General features: G+C 52.4%; 8 protein-coding genes across 8 annotated transcripts; 4 read left to right on the top strand and 4 right to left on the bottom strand.

The window, feature by feature from the left end:
• Window positions 1-2,584: 2,584 nt before the first annotated feature.
• Window positions 2,585-3,860, bottom strand: J4E83_007504 (uncharacterized protein; the record flags this gene model as incomplete). Its single annotated transcript, XM_049334408.1, has 2 exons — window positions 2,585-3,713; window positions 3,769-3,860. 2 exons carry the CDS (start codon window positions 3,858-3,860, stop codon window positions 2,585-2,587), a joined length of 1,221 nt encoding a protein of 406 aa, XP_049186294.1.
• A 330-nt stretch (window positions 3,861-4,190) lies between these two features.
• Window positions 4,191-6,148, top strand: J4E83_007505 (uncharacterized protein; the record flags this gene model as incomplete). Its single annotated transcript, XM_049334409.1, has 5 exons — window positions 4,191-4,215; window positions 4,284-4,315; window positions 4,367-5,548; window positions 5,597-5,861; window positions 5,913-6,148. The coding sequence occupies 5 exons, from the start codon at window positions 4,191-4,193 to the stop codon at window positions 6,146-6,148; spliced, it is 1,740 nt and encodes a 579-aa protein (XP_049186295.1).
• Window positions 6,149-6,882: 734 nt separating this feature from the next.
• Window positions 6,883-7,921, top strand: J4E83_007506 (uncharacterized protein; the record flags this gene model as incomplete). The annotated part of the gene is made up of 2 exons (XM_049334410.1): window positions 6,883-7,607; window positions 7,660-7,921. The coding sequence occupies 2 exons, from the start codon at window positions 6,883-6,885 to the stop codon at window positions 7,919-7,921; spliced, it is 987 nt and encodes a 328-aa protein (XP_049186296.1).
• A 1,559-nt stretch (window positions 7,922-9,480) lies between these two features.
• J4E83_007507 (uncharacterized protein) lies at window positions 9,481-9,947 on the bottom strand (the record flags this gene model as incomplete). Its single annotated transcript, XM_049334411.1, has 2 exons — window positions 9,481-9,607; window positions 9,661-9,947. The coding sequence occupies 2 exons, from the start codon at window positions 9,945-9,947 to the stop codon at window positions 9,481-9,483; spliced, it is 414 nt and encodes a 137-aa protein (XP_049186297.1).
• A 263-nt stretch (window positions 9,948-10,210) lies between these two features.
• Window positions 10,211-11,266, bottom strand: J4E83_007508 (uncharacterized protein; the record flags this gene model as incomplete). The annotated part of the gene is made up of 1 exon (XM_049334412.1): window positions 10,211-11,266. One exon carries the CDS (start codon window positions 11,264-11,266, stop codon window positions 10,211-10,213), a length of 1,056 nt encoding a protein of 351 aa, XP_049186298.1.
• Window positions 11,267-13,422: 2,156 nt separating this feature from the next.
• J4E83_007509 (uncharacterized protein) lies at window positions 13,423-14,778 on the top strand (the record flags this gene model as incomplete). The annotated part of the gene is made up of 1 exon (XM_049334413.1): window positions 13,423-14,778. The coding sequence occupies one exon, from the start codon at window positions 13,423-13,425 to the stop codon at window positions 14,776-14,778; it is 1,356 nt and encodes a 451-aa protein (XP_049186299.1).
• Window positions 14,779-17,231: 2,453 nt separating this feature from the next.
• Window positions 17,232-18,570, bottom strand: J4E83_007510 (uncharacterized protein; the record flags this gene model as incomplete). Its single annotated transcript, XM_049334414.1, has 3 exons — window positions 17,232-17,628; window positions 17,676-18,280; window positions 18,328-18,570. 3 exons carry the CDS (start codon window positions 18,568-18,570, stop codon window positions 17,232-17,234), a joined length of 1,245 nt encoding a protein of 414 aa, XP_049186300.1.
• Window positions 18,571-19,576: 1,006 nt separating this feature from the next.
• Window positions 19,577-23,637, top strand: J4E83_007511 (uncharacterized protein; the record flags this gene model as incomplete). The annotated part of the gene is made up of 2 exons (XM_049334415.1): window positions 19,577-23,107; window positions 23,158-23,637. 2 exons carry the CDS (start codon window positions 19,577-19,579, stop codon window positions 23,635-23,637), a joined length of 4,011 nt encoding a protein of 1,336 aa, XP_049186301.1.
• Window positions 23,638-23,662: the final 25 nt, after the last annotated feature.

The raw sequence follows: 23,662 nt of genomic DNA on the forward strand, positions 1-23,662 counted from the left end.
GAGATTCAGTCTCTGTAATGAAGACGGCAAAATGGAATGAGCGAAGTAAGAAGGCGAACAGGGAGAGCACAATACGTGGTAATGCTCAAGTATACCTAGGTAGGTAGCAGCGATGCAACAAACGCGACGTCATCTGTCATACTGGGAGCCGACCGACCCGGAACGGTGTCTTGGTACATAGCCAAGACAGATCAAGGTAGAATGAACATAACATCACCCTTTGTTGTCTCAGTGCATCGCCCACTCTGATGCCGCCTGGGTGCGCGCCAAGAGCGGGGACGGTTAGCGCGGCACTACTGGCGCCTTCAGGTACCCGTGCCTCTCACACCTTTACTTCCAGTTATCCGGTAACCTTGATGATATGGTACGCCCCACTATAGCGAAGCTTGAAGTGATGTTACTGTTGCGGATTCGAAAAGGGGTAAGATCGTCGTGACTTTCGCATGAAACGGAAGGTTGGATCGTTCTAGGAAGGTTGACGGCCACTGCACTACCTACATTTATGCTATTCAGCCGCGTTCCTAACGAGAGCCTTATATCAAAGATTGATTCCGTTTATAGAGCGCTCTTATTAGGATGATAAGATGAGAGGCAACCCATCATGATCGTTACACACGATTTTCAATAGCACTCACTGCTTGAGGCTGGCAATCTCCAAGAGTGAGCAGCCAAGATGCAGTGTCAGACTGTATCAGCGTATGCAGCAGTCGCTGCAAGCCGCTCAAGCAACTATGTTATTGACAGTCGGGGGCTAATTTACCCGCTTCGAGCTATGGCACGAGTAACGGCTTCATAGATTTTACCCAAGAGTTGAACGACGTGAACTGTCGCCGGAAATGGAAGGAAGAATGGGATCTTCATATCATCTCGCGCGATGGTAACATACCAACAACAGCAATCTCCAATTTACATAACGTATAACTTAGCTATTTTGTAAATTCAGGTTTTATATTTTTGACAAACTCCTAAACTCGTAATTCCACAACTTAGAAATTGTTGAAAACCTAACTTCTTAACTTCCAAAATTCTCCACTTTGTCTAATAGTTACTTTAATAATTTAGCATTCACTCTACTGTATATAATCTACAGCTACTAGAATATCGAATCGGTAGACTAGTAAGTCTGTGATGTACTTCTTATCTTTTTGGTAGAATCTCTAGAACGGCAAATCGCCAGAGCGGGAACCCTACAAATCTGCTTCCTACCTTTGTATGGAATTGCCGGATCGGCAAGATACCAGGGCGGTAATTATACAACTCTTGTTCCTACCTTTCTGTATAAATGCCAGAACGGCAAATTGCTACGGCGGCAATTCTACAGGTGTAATCCTAACCTTTCTGTAGAGCTGCTAGATCGGCAAGATACTAGGCCGGCAATCTTGCAGATCTAATCCTAACCTTTCTGTAGGATTGCCAGAACAATACAATGCTGGAGCGGCATTCCTACAAATGTCATCCTAATCTTTCCGTAGAATTGCCAGGACGGCAAATTGCCAGACCAACAAATCCACGAATCTGCTTCTCATCCTTTCCGTAGAATGACCAGAGCAGTATATTGCCAGAGCGGCGAATCTACAAATTTGCTGCTCATGCTTTCTGTAGGATTGCCAGAACGTCAAAATGTCAGAACGTTAGATTTCCATAAAGTCACGCTGCCAGAACGTCAGATTGCCAGAACGTCAAATTGCCAGGACGGCATTTCCTCAAATGTGTTCCTAACCTTTTCTGTACAATTGCCAGAACGTCAAATCGTCAGAACGCCAAATGGCCAGAACGTCAGGTTGCCAGAACTTCAAATTGCCAGAACGTCAAATGGCTAGAACGTCAGATTCCCATAACGTCAAATAGCCATAACGTCAAATTGCCAAACCGTCAGATTGCCAGACCTTCAAACTGTCAGACCATCAAGCTGTCAGGACATCAGACTGCCAGAACGTTAGATTGCCAGAACGTCAGACTGCCGCAACGGCAAATGGCCAGAACGTCAAATTGCCAGAACGTCGAATTGCCATGACGGCAATTCTTCAAATCCGTTCTTAATCTTTTCTGCTTGTGGACGGACACACCAATTCCTTTTTGTCGCACAACTCACTCCCGCAAGGCTCCAGACAAGCTTTCTGCGTAGTCATAGTGGAACAGATATAGACGAGCCTACAAGAAGCTTCCCTTATGAGGACGCTTCCCCGCAAAGCTTACAACACAATGATCACATCTGCTAGGGCGGTAGACTCGTGGAACACGACACTAGTGACTGGCAGCTATGAGCTATACGAGGATGAGGATGTTCAAGTCTTGATTGAAGGGCTAGTCTAAGCTCTTTGTCGCTTGCTCCTACGTGTGCCCTCTTGCTTCATCATGACCACTGGCTGCTCCTCGTCGGGCTCCTTCTTTATACGCTTCCGCTTGGCAGCCTCCTTCTTGGCTGTTGTATGTTTTTGATCTTTTTTGCGTGTGAGGGTAAAAAGAGCATTTTTTTTTGGTTGCAGCGGTGCAATGATCGAACGTGACACTAGGGTGACGGACAGCAATGAGCTGCCCAGTTGTACGAGGGTAAGGGTGTTAACGTGTTGATTATAAGGCTGACCTAAGTTCTTTGTCGTTTGCTCCTGCGAGTTCCCTCTTTTTTCACTATCACAGTCGGCTCCTCCTCGGGCTCCTTCTTTATGCGCTTCCGCTTGATGACCTCCTTTTTGACTGTCTCTTCCAGAACAATGTCCTCTTCCTCCTTTTTGATTGTTACTTCCTCTTCCTTCACCTCGACCTTCGCAACGACCCTATCCGAGAATGTCTTCAGGTCCGCCGTGAACAAAACGGAATGCGCCCATCCAGCTTCTTTCCCCCACAGCTTCCGGAACAGGTCTCCAATCGCAGCGTATGTGGCGGCGGTCAAGCTACTGTGCTTGCCCTTGCCGAACCTGTAGTCTTTCTGCGCAATCTGCCACACATGGGTGTCGACGGGTACAGACTCGGACCAGCCGAGGCCGAAGAGACACACACAGTCTGCGACCTTGGGACCCACGCCGTGGAGGGCAAGAAGCTCCTCATGTGCTTGGCGATATCCTTCTCGACCACCTTCGAGCATCTCTCCGGCGGGCTTCTCTTCCATGCCAAACTGCGGACACTCAGGATTGCTCAGGTCCTCCAACCACTTCATGCCTTTGTCCTCGGAAACCATTCGCGCAGTCTTCGCAATGTATTTGGCGCGGTATCCAAAACCAAGCTTCATGAGATGCGCTTCGACGTCGGGGCCCGAGAGGGCATCGGGGGTGGGGAAGTCATGGTAGGGTATGTCGTCGATGGTGCCTATATGTGGTCCGTAGTGCAAGCAAAGATTGTGCACCATGCCCGATATGCGACTGATGTTGTTGTTGCTACTGCATATAAAGCCGATCAGGGCCTCCCAAGCGTCTTGTCGCAGAATCCTGATACCCGTGAACTTGGGTGCGCGCTTCTTGAAGTTGGCGTCGGAGGCTGCCCATTGCTCGTACAGCTGGCCAAGATTGGGCGCGAAGTTGAAGTAGTGCTTTATGAGAGCAGCGGTGTCGTCTTCTTCGGGGGCGACTGAGGGCGCTTTAGACGGAGGCGGAGTAGGGAGAGCGGTGGTGACAGGTGGGTAGGTCGCGCGGTAGTGGAGATATTCGGCATCCTGACGGAGGGACAGTATGCGACCATGAAGGGCCATGGACCACACGTCATCAGCTGACTTGCGCCATCTGGTCGCACGTTAGGAAGTGTTGCGACTCGAGTACTGGGGACGTGGGGAGATACCTGAATGATTGCCCACATCGCAAGGTAGTGTTGATGCATAGCTCAGTAAGGCTTGTAGGCAACTTGTGCCATTCAGCGGCGCGTAATGCCATTGTCGTTATAGTCGTGGTCTGCGCCAGGAGTGAATGATGCATCCTGGGCTGGGTCTAGCCTCGATGACAGGGGTAGCCGCGCCAAGGGAACGGCACGCTAAGGCAGGCCCCGACTTTCTCTCACACGTTTTCCGCGACGGCAACCGCAACCACCGCACAAGCATCGCGTCCTAGAGCCCGGACAGTTGCGAGCTGCTGATTCATCCACTGTTCCTTGATCAGACCTGCTAATTGCAGCTTCTCCCGCCATCTCACTCCCGTCAGCAGCAGCATCTTACGCGGCTGAACACCCGACGGCGCAAGAGCTCCTAGCACCCACACCCGCCCACCATGAACGGCGATAGCTATTCCAGAGGTAAGCGAGTCTATCAGTACACGTACTGACTAGTGCACAGCTCCCAGAACCAAGACTAACATAAGCAGACGGTGGCCGATCCAGCGGATCGCGCAACTACGTGAGTGCCGACACTCGTCGCGACAAAAGCGAGCGTACGCTGACAGAACAGTCCTCGAGAGATGACCATCGCGATCGCGGCGAACGGGGCGACCGTGGTGGCGACAGGCGCCGCCGTCGTTCTCGCTCCCCACGCCATGGCGGAGGCTCCCGCCGCGACTACGAGGTAGACACGTACTCTTCCAGCCGCGACTACCGCGAGCGCGAGCGCGAAGACACATACGCCCGCCGTGAGCGTCGCGATGACCGGGGCGAGCGTGGAGCAGAGCGTGGTGCCGAGCGCGGTGCTTGGGGCGATTCCTACTCCCGACGCGACCGACCTCGAGGAGGCGACCGCGACCGCGACGACGACCGTGGCCACCGACGGGAACGCGGAGACCGCAACGAAAGGGGCGGCGACCGATTCGGAGGCGAAGAGCGCAGAGGCGGACGAGGAGGACGCGATGGAGGCTTTGGCGGCGGACGTGATAGGATGCGTGCGCAAAAAGAGGAGTCTCCGCCATTCAACAAGCCGCGCGAGGCTACCCCCGATCTCACTACCTTCACCAACATCCAGAAGCGCGAGCGTCGCATGACGCAATGGGACATCAAGCCTGCAGGTTACGAGAACATCACCGCCGAGCAGGCCAAGCTGTCGGGCATGTTCCCGCTGCCGGGAGCTCCTCGCGCTGCACCCATGGACCCGTCCAAACTCGCCGCCTTCATTTCGCCCTCCGCAGGAACCGCCACCGCTGCTGCCCTTGCGACATCCGGCGCGAAGCAATCGAAGCGTCTCTATGTCCACAACCTGCCCCAGGGCTGCACTTCCCAAGAGATTATGGAGTTCTTCAACAACCAGCTCAACGGTCTCAATGTCGTATCTGGCAACGACCCCTGCCTGTCTGCCCACATCGCTACGAGCAAGGAATACGCTGCATTGGAGTTCAAGGCAGCCGAAGATGCGACCCTCGCGCTCGCTATGAACGGCATTTCCATGCGTGATGACGGAGGCGCACCTGATAGGTCGGGTCTGTCTATCCGCCGTCCCAAGGACTATATTACTCCCACCGCCGACGAGAACGCATACCCACCTGGCGATGAGGTTTCATCTGTTGTCAAGGACAGCCCGAACAAGCTGAGCATCGTCAACATCCCCACATACATCGAAGAGGAGCAGATTCGAGAGCTCGTCGAGACTATGGGCAAGCTCAAGGCCTTCACTTTGGTCAAGGATACTGGTACCGACCAGCACCGCGTAGGCATCCTCCTAACCCACTGAACCTACTGAACTAACACAGCCCAGGGTATTGCATTCTGCGAGTATGCTGACAACGGAGTCATCGACGCCGTCATCGAGGGTCTCAACGACATCCCACTCGGCGATGGTAACCTCAAGGTTTCGCGCGCAACTGTCGGACTTCAGCAGACGACTGGTCTCGACGGTGGAGTTGGAGCCATCTCAATGTTGGCAGGAGCCAGCGCTGCTGAGAACCACGAGCACAGCCGTGTCATCTGCCTGATGAACATGGTCACCTCGGACGAGCTGCTGAACGATGATGAATACGAAGGTAAGCTCGGCAACATCACATGAAACATTGCGCACTTCTAACATCAAACAGAAATCAAGGAGGACATCGAAGAGGAGTGCGGCAAGTACGGACCCATTATCGAGACCAAGATCCCCCGCCCCGCTGGTGCCCGCGTCAACCTCGGTGTTGGCAAGATCTACATCAAGTACAAGGACACAGAGTCTGCGCAGAAGGCTATCAAGGCGCTTGCCGGTCGTCAGTTCTCCCGGAGAACGGTTGTCGCGACAGAGTTCTCTGAGGAGGGCTTTGACGTTGATGCCTGGTAGATATGAGATTGTTTGAGTTGCGCGTTCGACTTCTTCGGGTCTGTGCAGTTGCACGCCATTATTGCCGCGTTGAGGAGTACCAAAATGGGAGAGTGAAGCTCAGCATTTGTACACTAATTTGGTTCCAGGGGATGTTAGCATGCACATCGCTGAGATGGTACGAGGATGTGATCGTATCTTGAATACCTAGGCTAGAGTGCCAGATTGCGCTCAATAGCTTGCCTAGATATCACACCGCATTGTTATTGCACTCGATGAATTTGCCATGTGAACACTGTTTACCGATAATAAAAGTGGTGGCCTGAACCCGCTACAGCTCTGTTGGACCGCCCGTGAGATGATGATGAATAGGAGCTAATTCCGCGTTAATGCCGTAGCTGCCGTCGCTAAGCCCGACGCTACTGAAGATGAGGGAATCGTTTGGTCCGTCACGGTCCTGTGTGGTTCGTCGCACTCCACAGTAGCTTGTTTTGGCGTGAATCTCAAGGATGCTGCCCAGGAAGGTCTGGAACTCGGTGATATCATATCCCAAGAATACATTCTCTCGGTGCGGGACGGAGGGATTGAAAGCGAACCCCCGCGTGCCGTCAAGGTGCGCGCTTGCCCTAGTCAAGCGCGACCTTCAAGCCCACCGTGATATCACGACGTTAAAAGCGCAAGAGCGCCCTCAACATCGAAAAGCTTCATCACCTATTCAGACCAATACCTCCCACGCTCGTAGCCCGTCAATCATCATGGCTAGTATCAGGCGCTTCTTCTATTCCCAACTGTTTGTTACGCCACCCAAGCCCACCGGCGACCTAACTGGCAAGACCATCATCGTCACTGGCTCTAATGTCGGTCTTGGGAAGGAAGCCGCACGTCACTTCACCCAGCTCAACGCCTCCACCGTCATTCTCGCCGTGCGCTCCATCGAGAAAGGCGAGGCGGCGCGCAAGGACATCGAATCAACCACAGGCCGCAGCAATGTAGTCAAAGTCATGCAACTCGACATGTCATCCTACCAATCCGTCCTCGATTTCGCCCAGAAGGCAAGCAAAGAGCTCGAACGAGTGGACATCGCAGTCCTCAACGCCGGCGTAACCCGCGCCGCGTGGGAAGTCTTCGAGCAAGACGAGTCCACCATCACCGTCAACGTCGTTTCTACCTTCCTGCTGGCCTTCGCCTTGTTACCCAAGCTCAAGGAGACGGCAAGCAAGTTCAACACCAGACCCACGCTTACCATTGTGAGCTCTGAGGTGCACGAATGGGCGACTTTCGACGAGAGGAAAGCACCCGAGGGCAAGCTCTTCGAGAGACTGAACGAGAAGGTTGTTAATGGAAAGGACGTTAGCCTAAACAACCGGTATCAGGTTAGCAAGCTACTGGAAATACTTTTCGTCCGCGCATTCTGCGAGCGATACCCCGAATCGGACATTCCAGTCACGGTAAATTTGGTCAACCCTGGCTTCTGCCACTCGTAAGTCTACTGCACCACCCTTCGCTACCTTCTTATGCTAATTCTTTGAAAGCGAATTTGGTCGCGAAAATGGGATTGCCGTCGCGATTGGACGCTTCCTGCTTGCGCGGAAAACGGAAGTCGGATCGAGGACTCTCACGCACGCTGGTATTTCAGGTGTTGAGACGCACGGCAAGTATCTCAGTGATTGTGAGATTACCGAACCGAGCCCGTACGTGCGGAGTGAGGAGGGGAAGAGGGATCAAGAGAGGGTTTGGAAAGAGCTGACGACGAAGTTGGAAGGTATCAAGGCTGGGATTACAGAGAGCTTTTAGGGCTGCGATACAATGAATCGACTTTCAGACTACACGAACTGCAGTCAGTGACGCACAGAGCTCACTCCAACTGGCACATACATTCTTGGTTGGGTATTTTCGCCTGTGTTTTTGAGCTAACCCCCTTGCAAAGTCTCGACATTCACCAGTTCTACGCACACACACGCTCAACCGAGAGCTCAGGTCTATAGCTATGGCCACAGGTATGAATACTAACTACCCCGTCGTGCCGATTCGAAGATATCTCGATGCTGTCGAAGACATAGCCGTACCGTCTAGACGCACACAGGGTACCGGCCGCGCATATACTCGCCCATCGTTGTCATTGTTCGAGCAACTTCCGTTAGAGATTCGTCACGATATTTATAGATAGCTCGACTTCCCCATCGGCGGCAAAGTATGGGAGCCTATTGCTACGAAGCAAGGTAGAATGTGTGTACGCACAACCTTACAATATATCCTCTTCCCAAAGTAGGATTTGTTCCCAGAGGGTTTTTATAATGTCAAATATGCGACTACTCATTCACCAAGACAATCAAGGTGGGATTGCGTAGAAGAGGTAAATCACACGAGAGCAAGTCGTACGTCACTAAAGCTCTGCAGCTATTCGATTGGCGGTGCGGACTTCTATTCGTCTCCAAAGGCATTCGACGCGAACTTTGGGATACGATTTTCCAGAGCATCGACATAGTGTTTGGTTTCCAGGTTAGCAGCAAGGCTGTTCATTTCAGTGACCCACACGGAGGAGGGAACTACGGCAATGATCGACCGAGGTAAGCTTACCACATTGCCTAAATCACCAGTATTCGAGTCTGACCTTTCAGGGGCTTCTATCGCATGCACCTCAAGGATGAGCAGTTTTCCAACCTGACCAAGATCACCCTTACTGAGAACTGTGGTCATACATATTCCACCGACAACCCTCATCGCATGGCCAAAGTCTCACCCCGCTCCATACTAGTCCGCCAAGCACACTCTGTACGCTACATCGCAGATCACTGTCGCTTTCTTACCTCTTTCCGGATACAGCCCTACCTCCAAGGCTCCGTGACTTGGAGTTCACGCAAGCGGCGTGGTCTCCGTGGCGTTGCGCCCAAGTCTACAGAAGCTCTCATCCAGGCCATCGTATACCTTTCAGAAAAGTGTGAGTGTCTAGAGATCATCTACATCCGCGCCGTAGTCGAGGTTCACAGGACGGAGGACTGTTATTGGGATCAAAAGCAGTGCAGACTCAACTCTCGCTTCGGTTCGTGTATGTGCCGGGATCAGGATTACGGGTACTTGTTGGAAGAAATGAGTTGGTTGGAACGTTTGGAAGGGGTGGAGATGTGGGTCAGGTGTTTCCTTGATCGGTTGAGGATGCACAAGCCTGTCTGGGAGTTGGAGGAGTAATTTGGCAGTCTTCGAGCTTAGCGTTGTTAGTGCGAAGTATGTTGGGGGGCCGAAGTCTTGCAACGAAGGCTTCCATGTATTGCACTCGGCTACTGATCGCGACATTGAATGATCAACATTCTCGCTGTGTCACACTCTGCAGTGGTCTCTCTGACAGCTGCAGTACTTCAAAGATCAATCTGAGCTGCAGGTCTCGCGATGTTGGTACGCCAGGTGTGCGCGTTCACTGGGTTCTTCTGGTAGATGTTGACTTCGAAGAACTTGTTGTGAGTCGCGCACTTGAAGTTTTTGAACCTACAGTGCTATTAGTCACATATTTCTCAATTCGTTATCTTCGCTACACTGACGTGTTCAGCTTCTCGAAGTCCGCATCAATGAGCCACTGCTCAGTCACCTCAGCGAATGTGTCATCGGAACCGGTAACAAAGTATCTCTTGCTATCCAGTGGACCGTAGTTAGTTTGCTTGACAACTTGAACTGCGAACTCAACGCTCGTTGCTGACGGCGCAGTACCAGTGTCGCTTGCTTTGGGGTAGTTCGCCCAATCCATGAATGTTTCGAACTTAGATTCGTGGGACAGATAACGGTTCCTATATCCCTGGATATCTGAGCAGCAGAAGATCGAAAGCATCATTGGCAAGCAAATCGGATATCTGTTTCAATGAGCGGTTTCTGTGGCAGGGTAATGAGCTTCGCAAATGATGTGTCGCTCTTATAGTCGCGCAGTGTTTGTTAGCGGCTATTGAACAGCAGACATGAACAAAGAAGGCCCATCACGTGCAGTTTGTATCACTGGTTCTTGCGACTACGACATGATTGATGAGAAGGTAAAGGCTCAATTCGTCTATACTACACAAACTACAACTAAAGGGTATCGTCTCATCTAATCATAAACTCCTAGTTCTTGAGCACGTAACGGTACCTGGGAAGGCCCTTCTCGAAGTCAACGATGACATCGTTGGCCTCAGACATGGGCCTGACCTGAACCCAAGCCTTGAGGTTGGTCTTCTTGGCCAACTCCAACATGTCGCGGATGTGCTGCCTGGTACCGATCAAGCTACCGGCGATCTTCAAGTTCTTGAAGATGAGACCCATGGGGGAGAAAGAGGGCAATGGGTCGTCGGGGGCACCGAGCTGAACGAAAGTACCGTTGACGTCGAGGAGGTTGAGGTACTGGTCGAGAGGGAAGCCACCGGAGATGGTGGAGATGATGATGTCGAGGCCGGCGGCGTTCTTGTTCATCCAGTCGGGGTCCTCCCCGGTAGCGATAAACTTGTCAGCACCGAGCTCGAGAGCATCGGCCTTCTTGCTGGAGGAACGGGAGATGGCAACGACCTCGTCGCATCCGAGAGCCTTCGCGAAGAGGAGGGCGAAGTGACCGAGACCACCAATACCGACGACACCGACGCGCTTTCCTGGGCCGGCACCGTATGAGACGAGAGGGTTGTAGACAGTTACACCACCGCACATGAGGGGAGCGGCGAACTCTGAAGGAAGACCCTCGGGAATAGGGATGGCGAAGGCGGCAGGTCCGCGCCAGTTCTTTGCGTAGCCACCCATGGCCTTGTCGCCAGTGCTGTACTTGGCGTTGTAGGTCATGACGAAGTTGTTGCAGTTGCTCTCCTGCTTGGTCTTGCAGGGCCTGCAGCCCTCGCAGCAGTCGCTCTGAGCACCGACACCAACGCGGTCACCGACCTTGAGGTCCTTGACATCGTCTCCTACACGGGTGACCTTTCCGATGATCTCGTGACCAACGACGAGAGGGTAGTCTGAGGGGCCCCAGCCGGAGCGGAGAGTGTGGATGTCGGAGCCGCAGACACCACAGTGGCTGATCTCCATCTCGATGTCGGTAGACTCGAACTTCTTGGGGGTGTAGTCACCCCATTGCATGTTGCCATCGGCGGCGGAGGGGTCATGGGCGACCCATCCCTTGAAGTCTGGTGAGGAAGACATGATTGTTTGTTGACGTTACTGAATGGAGGGGAAGGGATGAATTGTTGTGAGAGACGTTAGGATGGTTTGATGAGATGCAGAATCTACTACTACTTCTCGTCAGTCTTATACCTATACACATTTTCTAGAAGTTTTCCAGCATTTGTAATACATCAACAGACGGTATGAGGTTGCCGTTTCGTTATCCTAGTGTTTTGCTCTTTCGCCGATCTACGCCGACGGCATCGGACCCACTTTGACGACGTTTTTGAGCCTCAAGCGGTGCGTGCGCACCATATCCGTTAAACCCGCCCTCACCGGTCCGATAAGGGTATGGGTCTGAGGCGACAAGACTGCAAAACTCTCGGACGAGGCTCGCGGTGAAGACGTCAATCTGGAGCCAGTCTCGTAACGTGTATCATCGATCTGCCGCGACACGTGGAAAGCTCAAGGAGGAAGGCGTTTCGCGCAGCGCTAATCTAGCTCCCGTTGACGTGTCGGGATTTAGAATCGGTTCGAATCTTTCTGTGCTTCTAGACCTGGTGGTGTTGTTATGTCAACATCTCAAAGATCTCCCTTTGCGTTGACCGCCAGGCTGAACACGCGCGCTCTCTTCAACATACCACCCACCTCATGCCATTGTCTCATGCACTTGGCCTGACACTACCGGTTTTTATATCCCTCAGGAAGGGCCGGGGTTGTCATGCACAAGATCGTGTGACCGGAAGTTGCATCATAATAAGTTAGCATATCAGGGACCAATTGAAGTAATCGCAGATCTCAAGGAAAGACACTGCAGTTTTATTAGCGGAGAGGTTCCTTCTCATCATGCAAGTTTCTCCTTTATCCACTCAAGACCTTTTTTCAGCGCATGCTTCGCTTCTTCGTACTCTTGCCACTGAAGATTCACTTCGGCCCTTTTACGTTCAAGCGGTTCGCGGCCTGGTATCGAGAGCCTTGCGTCATAGGTTTCGGCACCATCATCGAGTTTGATCTTGATGATGCGCTCCTCTTCGACATGACCGCAGAGGAGATCCCATACATGTTTCGTCACTTTATCGAGTAAGAGTGTTGGTTTGTTGTCTTCGTATCGACAGATAAGCGGCAGCTTGATGGAGAATCCGGAGGTGCGAGACCTCATCTCTAGGGGTAGTGTTCGTTCCCCGAAACCATGTTCGGGGCCATATAACGCCTCATCCAGGGCCTTGAACGCACTTGTCCTCATAGACACTGTAAGCTTGTTCAGAGACATGATAGATCAGCTAGCCAGAGTATGTGTGTGGAAGTTGAATGTAAGTTGCTTCGCGCAGATGATAAGGATCTTAGGTACTGTGTATTTTGCTTACCGGTAAACAAGCCCAAGATTACGCTGAAGTCACGCCTGCGATTCGAGTGACCGTGCGAAAGCCTTTCACAGTTTCTCAAAAACAAGTCATATGTAGCTTGATGGAATCTTTGAAGGCGTGAGCTGGGCAGCGCCACGACTGTCCCACGAGGCGTTTCAGGTATCAATTCCAGGCGCTGCGTCCGCGGGTATGTGAAGCATGGCGGTGAATTTTAGATACCAACATAAAGCGATCAACAAAGTTCACAGGCTGCCGATAATGTGGCGATGAAGAACAATGGCTATGTTGAACTGCAGCTGTTGCATCGTGAAGATTGTTGGTGTTGAGATCTCGGGAGACATGGGCCGAAGCGGAGATGACGTTTAGCGTCTTGGCAGTCGTCATAGCCCAAACTCCCGGTGGCAGACGATTCCGGAGAAACCACGATGCCCTTCTACAGTCCCGAACTCGAACATGTGACGTTTGGAGTCCACGCGGAAACGAGCATCATGGAGTCAGTATGGACGAAGTGCAGCGGGCAGCATTGTGAGCATTTGGGCCCATGTCTTCAAATGATTGAGACAACGACCACGGCTACAAGACATCAGCAAAACCGCCTTCTTCAGTGTGTCTGGGTGATTGTATAGCCTTTGCATGTGCGACAAACAGAGAGTCCAGGTCTCACACCATGTAAACCAGAACAAAGAAACCAATACTTATTTCATTGACAATGTATGCCCACTGGAGCTTTACTCAAAATCTAAAAACACCATCTCTCCCTGTCAATATTCGCGGTGCGCGAGTCGAAATTGACCGGATTGACTATCGACACGCCTCCATCCAGTGGAAAAGATGGCGCCTGCTGAACCCTTGACCGATAAGCATGCCGTAGGCGACCAGACTGAAGCTGATGCGGTCTCCGTCATTAGCGATGATGAAGACATTGGAGACGACGCGCGGAAAGATGTCCCGCTACCACCAGAAGTCAAACGCGGACCTGAATATGAGCCTTTCGAAACTCTTAAGCACAAAGCTTCACAGCTCATCTTCGATCTTTTTCCTGGTTACTGCGCCCGAGACGTAAAGATCGAACGCATGCAAGACGGAGAAAAGAATCGCCTCCTCAGCGTCACGCTTTGCAAGATCCCACCTAAAGCGCCATGGTACACAACTCAGAGAATTCTTGAAATACTTCAGCCATGTCTTACAGGTCGGCCGACACGTCAAAACAAGCGAAAGCGTCTTGTTCTTCGCATACCACACAATCCTGATCAATGCATGCACCACCAAAGTGTCATTTTAGCGTATCTGGGCCTGAAACTCGAAAATCCGGTCCCCAAGATTGTCACCTTTGATCCGACCGCACACAATGCGCCTGGTAGATCCTACATGCTCCAAAAGCGGCTGCCTGGCCAACGCCTGGACGTCCTCTGGTCAAAGTTGAACCAAGCCCAACGACTTAGTGCCGTGCGAGCCATCTCCACCATCCTGCTAAATGTAAGGAAGATAAGGAACAAGTGCCCTGGTCCCATCGGCATCCGCAACACAACTTACGATCTCAAACACGATTTCGTCAGCACGGAGCCTGTACCCATTCCCAGAATCAAACATACCACTGGCCAAGTGACCTTCAACGTCGCACGTTCAGATCCGCAAAGCACGAAAGACTTCTTGCTCGATCTATGTGCTCGCCAGCGTGCATATTCGACTGCTGCGAAACAACCTGGTGGCAAAGAACTATGGGTTAGGATCGCCAAAGTGGTTGAGACATTACATGAGTCCGGCCTCATCCCAGATTCTTCACCGTTCCACTTCTACCATGGCGACTTCCATGCGCGCAATCTTCTCGCCTCTGTCACTTCGGAGTCAGAAATAGCGATTACTGGAATCGTAGGCTGGGATTCCGCGCTATTCGCGCCGGCTTTCATGAGCACGCGCGCCCCGTTCTTCCTATGGAGTGGCAATATGGGCAGCGAAGGCGAGGAAGGCGGTGCGTTGGTCGAACCGAAGGAGGCGGATTTGTTGGAGGCTAAGCGCGCTTTTGAGGGTGTTGTGGGCGAGAGCTTCCTGAAGGAGGCGTACTCCCCAGCATTGGTTCTCGCGCGCCGGTTGTGGCGTTTTCTGGTTAATGGTTTCACGAATGGTGCGGATATCTTTCTTGCGGAGGAGATTGTGGACGAGTTCGAGAGTTCACATTCATCAGCGTAGGCTGGGTCTGGATGAGCAGTAAGGAGCTATCGTGACGTAGGGTCAAATTGTTCGTCGATACGGTGGTAGCCGTTTAGAAAACCCCCAATTTCGTGGTTTAACAGTAACGCGTTGTGATTGTACTAGGTGTTGACTCGGCAGCAAAGACAAAGAGACTTCCTTCTCTGCAACGAGTTCGCTATGCCATCGCTTCCACCCCATATACAGGCATTCAGATTGTCATACTTACAGTCAGTCATCATCGCGCTCCTTGAGGACAGAAGTTCTGTGATCAAGATCATACGCGTCGTCGTATGTATCGAAGAAAGCGGGTTTTGAGATACCCTGTAGTTGGTGGCCACAAGGTTGCCAGCCATTCGATACCCAGCCATCTGGACAATAGAGGTGCTGCATGTACTCATTCGCAATCTCTTCATTCGCTGTAGGCCATGCTTCAATAAAAGCTGGTAGAACTGTACGCGTATAGTCAGTACGCGGAACGAGACATGCCAGTTGTGGGGTTGGACTTACTATCTCCACAAGTGCGAACTTTGATGACAAAGTCAAAATGAATCCCGCATTGCCTGCACTGGATGGCATATTCGTGGAAGTTGAAGTGTGCGTCAATCTCCCTCTCTGAGACGTCATGATTCTCGCCCAGCACATACATTATGATGCCAAATTTCTGAAGACGAATGCTGCCACTCTGACATGCATCAAGTAGGCTTTGGACTTGTGGATCGCATTGAGGTCGTTCATACCGCACGTCAAATACGCCTCGCCCGCCGCAAGAGTCCCAACCCTTGCTGAGTACGAGTGTTTCCAGACCCATTGGCAGAAGCTTGTCGAGACTCCGCTCTTCCGGCTTGTCGAGAGGACCTAGCGTGGGTCAGCAAGTTACAGATCAATGACGGGTATTGCATACTAATCAAGAGTTCAAACGGTACAGCAAGATACCGCAGACTGGCAAACTTTTGGAGTGTACCCAACCTCGTATCGCTGTATTCACGGCGTTCGCACAACTCCAGAGCTTGAAGTCCGGGTTGTAGCGTCTCCAACAAGGCCTTAGCCTCAGACCACTGCCACTGGGTATTGCCTGTGGCATGTGTTGACGACCCCCAAGAGAAGGATGTAAGTGCCTTGCATGAGCCAAGAAGATTTTCCAACAATTCAAGATCACACTCGAAGTTTTCCAGTCGTATTTTTTCGACCTTGGACCTCTTCGGGGGACATCCCCAGGAAAAAGGGGGGTCGCTGAGACTGGATTCAAGATAATCGTGGTCTGACAGGACTACTTCCCGTAGAGAGTCTAGCCGAAGGATGGGCGCTAGCCAGTTGATGTGCAATCCTAGCATTCGGATACTCAGTCTTTTCAGCCTTGTGAACTGGTGCACACGACCATAAGGTATCCCTAGGCTTGCGGAGAAAATAGGTAATAACGCCGCCTGTGGCTGGCGCTGGACCCAACTCTGATTCTCTCCTTCGGCACGTGCTGCTCCTGGACAACAATTCAGGGCGACGGTCTCGATGTTGGGCGTGAGCCATAGGATCAAGGCTGACTCCAAAGCACTGAATGCGTCTTCACCTTTGCGTAAAAGTGTAGCATATTCTTCGTTAGGAATGCCGAGACTCTCAATCTTAGAGCAAATCATCTGTATGTCTTGAAAGCTGCGGATGCGAGAGCTCATGTGCTCGTCTCCGATAGATACCTGGCCAACCTCTTTCATCTCTTTTACCAACGCACCTAGCGCAGGGTTGGTGATCAGACTCCTGATGAATCGGGTTGATGGTTCGGTATCGTAGCAATGATCATATTTTCTATACATCATGGTTGTGGCGGCGCGGTTAAGAGAGCGGCATGTCAGAGCTACCGATGCGTAGTCGAGAATCGGCCGTCGGGGCCGGATTGCGTCGCCTTCGAGGTCTGTCACTGTAAATTTACTCGTTGGGTGCACAACATCGGGGAGGTATTCCAGGATTCTCAGTAGTATCTCGTCCGGTAGTGCACTGATGTAATCTCCCTTGTTTGTCGATGTGTCCTTCGAAAGCGGGAGGGATTCTGACGGCCTAACGCCGCCTCTGGCAAGGCTCCTTGTGGTCGGCCGTTCGCGGTCCGTCGCCTTGACCATGATGATTGATGGGACTTTCGAAGTATGGGTCGTTGTAGAGACGTATGTACCTGGAGAGGATGGGATGGATCGCACGAAGGCGGGCCCCGGCGGTCAAGCTCCCGAGGTCGCTCCGGTTGCCGCTAAAAACCAAGTTTGACCCCACCCGGCTGCTCCGCCGACGCGTCGGTTTCGCGTTCGCTGCGACGCGTATCTTGGCGACACTTGATCATGACATCGACACTCAACAGTAGATACGAGACTCACTTTTGGACGCGGTCAAATCATCTGCACCTTATTTTATCAAGAAGAGAATAACACAGCTATTTTTCCAGCGCCGCTGATGCATCGAGAATCAAGTCCTCCTTAAACAGCCACCGTCTGTACATGGAAAGGATAATCTGTGTACCCCTTTTGCGGCGGATCAGCGCCATAGAAGGTGTCGCGATCATACTGATTCAGCTCTAGGCCCTCAGCGAGGCGCTTGGGCAGATCCGGGTTCGCTATGAACCACCGACCGAAGATGACGAGGTCAGCATCTCCGGACTCTACCTTGGGCGCGGCATTGTCTCTATTGAATCCACCAGCCGCAATGAACTTCACGCCACCCTTCTTTAAGATGTTTCGGAAGTTGACGAGCGTGTTGCCCTTGACCTTGACCGTCGCCTCCGCCTCCACGCCCTTGCCTCCTTGTGTGGTGTAAGCGGCCAGAGCGTCCATCTTGGCTTGCTCGTCGAGGACTTCATCGAAGCGCGGTTCGACCCTGGCTATCGTCAGCATCAGCCTGGGAACTGAAGTGATTCAACTCACATGTGGACATATGCCGGCCTCTCACCCTGCGGGAGCGACGCGATCTTCTCGCATAGGTACTCCCAGTGATCGTTGGGATTGCTATCCTTGGTGTTCTGGAAATAGTTGTATGGGCTGAGACGAATGCCAACTCTGTCAGCACCGATGGCTTTGGAGCAGGCTTGGATGACTTCAAGCGGAAAGCGACTGCGTCCTTCGATTGACCCGCCATACAGATCCGTTCTCTTGTTAACATTGTCGTGTAGGAACTGATCAAGCAAGTACCCATTCGCGCCGTGGATCTCGATACCGTCGAAACCGGCCCCAACCGCCTTCTTCGCGGCTTCTGCCCAGGTCTTTGTCAACCCTTGAATTTCTTCAACCGTCAATGGCTTAGGTGGATGATCAGCGCACGCAACACCGTCAAGCCAACTACCTTCCATAGGCACGTCGCTCGAGCTAACCGTTGGCGCTCCGGCCCGGAAGGACGGTGGACTAGCACGCCCGGTATGCCACAGCTGGCAGAAGATGTACCCGCCTTTTGCGTGGACAGCATCCGTGACCTTCTTCCAGCCGGCGATTTGGGAGTCCGAGAACACACCCGGTACACCTGGGTATCCGCTGGCCTAGTCCAAGTCAGCACGTTTGCTTCGACTGGCCGCGCACTACCCACGTATTTGGCAATGTCAGTAGCCTCTGTCAATTGCAATCCACCCTTGCTTGCGCGTTGGCTGTAGTACTCAACGTGTAGCTCTTCCGGTACGAACACTCCATCTCCCTCTTTGGTTGCTCGCATGCGTGTCAATGGCGCCTGCACTATTCTGTGCTCCAGATCCAGAGGGCCGAGTTTGAACGGCGAGAAAAGCGCAGTCTCTTTGAGTGGCTTGAAGCCTGTCGGACTATCTGCTTTCGGCATATTTGTTGGTATCGCACTTGCACTGATGGCTGCGAAAAGGAGAGAATGAAGTCGCTGCTGCCACAAAAGAGTTGTAACAGCTACATGGCTGCTGCTCAGGGTCTCCTATGTACCTGGCGCTAGTGCCAGAAACGGTGGTCACCATCGCCGCAGATCCCATGTTGGTGAGTGGTGTTTGCAGATACAGAAATGGGGGAGGGGCAGATACAGCAAAGCGTATGACGAGGCTGGTGTTTGCGGAGTACGAACCAACAGCCATCTGTACGACGCTGTTGCGCTTTGTTCCAAGAGTGGGGTACTGTGGGCCCGGCCATCGGAAAGGCGAAATCGTCTATCATCGGAACAGTCGTCTCGCGCAGAAAGGCCAATCAGCGATCGCATTACGTGAGAAGGGTGTGAATACTGCGGAAACGGATGTTGGGTGAGGATATTATGAAGAGAACATCGCATTCTCTATCGCCTCGGCCTCATTACCTGTCTGCTCAGGTTTGACACCCGTCATGTCTCTGCCGATTCCGCCGAAAAGCAGTGCAGATCCGCCGCGGGGCCTTTCCGCTACCGAAGCCCTTACACCTCTCATCGAGACGACATTCAGAACACCAGACATAACAACGTGGATCAACGGAAGGAAAACAATCATCACCAATCCGAACCCACACTGGACTCTGCTGGACTACATCCGCGCTCAGCCGAGCCTCAAAGGCACGAAGCTAGGGTGTGGCGAGGGTGGATGCGGCGCATGCACTGTTGTTCTGCAGGTTGCAGATTGGCATTCTGAAAAGAAGAGAATCAAGCATCTATCAGTGAACGCGTGCCTATTCCCTCTAGTTGGTATCGACGGCAAGCATGTCATCACCGTGGAAGGCATCGGGAATGTTGGCAGACCGCATCCTCTGCAAGAGAGGATCGCGAAGTTACACGGCAGCCAATGTGGCTTCTGTGAGTCAACCTGACGTTGTTTCCTGCTCTAAAACTGACTATCTCCATAGGTACGCCTGGTATCGTGATGAGTCTGTACGCAGTGGTGCGCAACGCGTACAATCCGGAGACGAAGAAGTTCCATCTCAGCGCTCGAGAGATCGAGATGGAAGGTCACTTGGATGGCAACTTGTGCCGCTGTACAGGTTACAAGCCAATACTTCAAGCTGCAAAGACATTCGTCACCGAGGATCTGAAAGGTCAATTAGCAGAAGAAGACGAGCCAACGACTGCCGATGCCGAGAACTTTGAGAAAGATGTTATTGATCTGACTCGCAATGGCTGTGCAGGTCCTTCCAAGGTCTCCTGCGGGCGACCGGGTGGCTGCTGTAGGGATAGCCCGTCCGACAGCAGCTCAACAGACACCAAGTCAGATACCTCGTCACCTCCAACGGAGCCAACATCGGCGTCAGAAGACGAGCACATCACTGCCGTTTTGGATGCAAAAAAACAGCCGCAACCGGATCCCGAGATTAGCGGCGCAGACTACGCAAAACCGCTGAAGAGTAAAGAGCATGGTGCGGCTGCCGAATCCAAGACTGTCACATCCACTATCGAGGCACCGGCGGCCGCTTCAGAGAAGGGTGTCCCCAAGATCGAGTTCTCTGAATACGTTCCGGATACCGAGCTCATCTTCCCCCCTGCGTTGTGGAAATACGAGCCGCAGCCTTTGTGTTACGGTAACGACAAGAAGATCTGGTTTCGTCCTACAAAGCTCGAGCAACTTGTGCATTTGAAAGACGCATACCCCTCAGCCAAGCTCATCGGCGGTGCCAGTGAAGTTCAAGTGGAAGTCCGATTCAAGAACTCCGACTTTGCTGTTTCCGTCTACATCTCAGATATACCAGAACTGAAGCAAACGCGGATACCAAAGCATGCTGAGCTTGAGACAGCCAAAGAACTCGTCGTTGCAGCGAACACCCCGCTCACTGAGCTTGAGGAGATTTGTAAAAAGGTTTACACAATGCTCGGAAAGCGTGCGATGGTGCTAGAGGCCCTTCGCAAACAATTGCGATATTTCGCGGGTCGTCAGATTCGTAACGTTGCATCATTAGCTGGCAACATTGCAACAGCATCGCCAATTTCAGACGCCAACCCTGTGCTGCTTGCGGCTGGTGCTACCCTGGAAGCTGTAAACAAGAAAGATGGCATCGTCGATCTCCCGATGTCAAGTTTCTTCATCGCCTACAGAACCACATCACTCCCGCCTGATGCAACGCTACATCGAATTCGAATCCCTTTGCCACCGGAAGGATCACGAGAGGTTCTCAAGGCTTACAAGCAAGCCAAGCGCAAAGACGACGACATCGCAATCGTCACGGCTGCGTTCCGAGTGCGTCTAAATCCTGACGGCCTAGTGGAGGATGCTTCGATCGTATACGGCGGCATGGCGCCTATGACGAAAGAGTCACCCAAAACCCAGACTGCCCTCTTGGGTAAGCCCTGGTTTCATTCGGAAACTCTTGATGCGGCTCTCACGGCGTTGTTACAGGATTACGATCTTCCATATGGTGTTCCAGGTGGCATGGCAGACTACCGGAAAACGCTTACCCTATCACTTTTCTTTCGCTTCTGGCACGATTCTGCTGCTGAGTTTGGTCTTGGCAACGTTGACGAGCAGGTGATTGATGAGATTCACCGGGAGATCTCCAGTGGTGCTCGCGATGATTACAATCCCTACGAGCAGCGCGTAGTAGGTAAGCAGGTGGCGCATCTATCTGCTTTGAAGCAGTGCACTGGCGAGGCGGAGTACATTGACGATATGCCACGACTAGATCGTGAGTTATTCGGCGGACTCGTCATGTCCACAAAGGCCCACGCCAAAATTATGAGCATCGATTGGGAGCGAGCGCTTGGGCTGCCTGGTGTTGTTGGCTACATCGATCGCCATAGCATACCCGCGGATGTCAACATCTGGGGCTCAATCAAGAAGGACGAAGCGTTCTTTGCTGAAGACAAAGTTCTCTATCACGGTCAGGTCATTGGAATGATTTACGCAGAGTCGGCCTTGGAAGCACAAGCGGCCGTGCGGGCTGTGAAGGTCGAATACGAAGAACTACCCCCCATTCTCACTATCGACGAAGCTATCGCGGCCCGAAGCTACTTTCCGCATGGGAAGAATCTGAGGAAAGGTCTTGCAATCGATGACAAGATGGGTGACGCCTTCGCCCAATGCGACAAGATATTCGAAGGTGTAAGCCGGCTAGGCGGGCAGGAGCACTTCTACCTCGAAACGAATGCAGCGCTTTCTATACCTTCCGGGGAAGACGGGGCTATGGAGGTCTGGTCGTCGACACAGAACACCATGGAAACTCAAGAGTTTGTTAGCTCGGTGTTGGGTGTGCCAAGCAACCGCGTCAATGCTCGCGTGAAGCGCATGGGAGGCGGTTTCGGTGGCAAGGAGTCTCGCAGCGTGCCGTTCGCCGTATACACAGCGATAGCTGCTAGGAAGGAAAAGCGGCCAGTGCACATCATGCTGAACCGCGATGAAGACATGCTACTCAGCGGCCAGAGACATCCTTTCCAAGCTCGTTGGAAGGTCGGTGTGTCGAAAGAAGGCAAGCTCATTGCGCTTGAAGCTGATGTCTACAACAACGCTGGCTTCTCTCAAGACATGAGCGGAGCAGTCATGGATCGATGTCTGACGCATTTTGACAACTCATACGAGTGTCCAAATGTGTTCTTGCGTGGCCACGTGTGCAGGACCAACATCCACAGCAACACTGCATACAGAGGTTTTGGAGCGCCACAAGGCATGTACTTCTCTGAAACCGTCATGTACAACATTGCTGAAGGTCTGGGCATGGATGTGGACGAACTACGATTGAAGAATCTGTACAAGCCTGGACAACACACCCCATTTTTCCAAAAGATCGACGAGGACTGGCACGTTCCTATGCTTTTGCACCAGCTGAGCAAGTCTGCCGACTACGAGAATCGGAAAGCTGCTATCAAAGACTTCAACTCAAAGAACCGATGGAGAAAGCGAGGCATCTGCCTCGTTCCTTCAAAGTTCGGTCTTAGCTTTGCCACGGCTCTCCATCTCAATCAGGCTGGCGCTTACATCAAGATCTACCATGATGGCAGTGTACTCTTGCATCATGGAGGAACAGAGATGGGTCAGGGTCTCTACACCAAGATGTGTCAGATAGCAGCACAAGAGCTTGGCACCCCGCTCGATGCCATCTACACCCAGGATAGTCAGACATACCAGATTGCGAACGCATCCCCTACCGCTGCGTCATCCGGATCCGATTTGAATGGCATGGCTGTCAAGAACGCATGTGATCAAATCAACGAACGTTTGAGACCATATCGCGAGAAGCTAGGGAAAGACGCGCCACTGAAGGCGCTCGCTCATGCAGCTTATGTCGATCGTGTTAACCTCGCTGCGAATGGCTTTTGGAAGATGCCAAAGGTCGGGTATACGTGGGGCGATACAAATTTGGACACCGTCAAGCCTATGTACTACTACTGGACCCAAGGAGCGTGCTGCTCCGAAGTCGAACTTGACCTACTCACTGGCGACCACACCGTGCTACGAGCAGATATCATGATGGTAAGCGCGCATGCCGATGCATTCATTTCAACATGCTAACAACACTGCAGGACGTCGGTAACTCCATCAACCCAGCGATCGATTACGGACAGATTGAAGGCGCATTCATCCAAGGCCAAGGTCTCTTCACCATCGAAGAGACACTCTGGACTCGAAACGGCCAGCTCTTCACTCGGGGTCCCGGAACATACAAGATCCCCGGCTTCAGCGACATTCCGCAGGTCTTCAACGCCAGTATGCTTCGCCACGATAACGACGGCAACCCGCTGTCGTGGAACCACTTGAGGAGTGTTCAAAGTTCCAAGGGTATTGGGGAGCCACCGCTCTTCCTGGGATCAACGGTCTTCTTCGCGCTGAGAGAGGCGGTGTTGGCAGCGAGGAAGATGAACGGGAAGAATGACGAGGGGTGGAATTTGGATAGTCCGGCGACCTGTGAGAGGCTGAGGTTGGCGGTTGGAGATGACCTTGTTGACCGGGCAAGAACGGTAAAGAAAGAGGGTGAGACGAATTTCTTGGTTGCTGTAGCGTGATCATGGGTATGGGAACACGCGTTCA

The sequence above is a fragment of the Alternaria metachromatica genome (assembly GCF_023757995.1).
Source record: "Alternaria metachromatica strain BMP 0045 chromosome Unknown scaffold_19, whole genome shotgun sequence".
Classification (NCBI taxonomy): Eukaryota; Fungi; Ascomycota; class Dothideomycetes; order Pleosporales; family Pleosporaceae; genus Alternaria; species Alternaria metachromatica.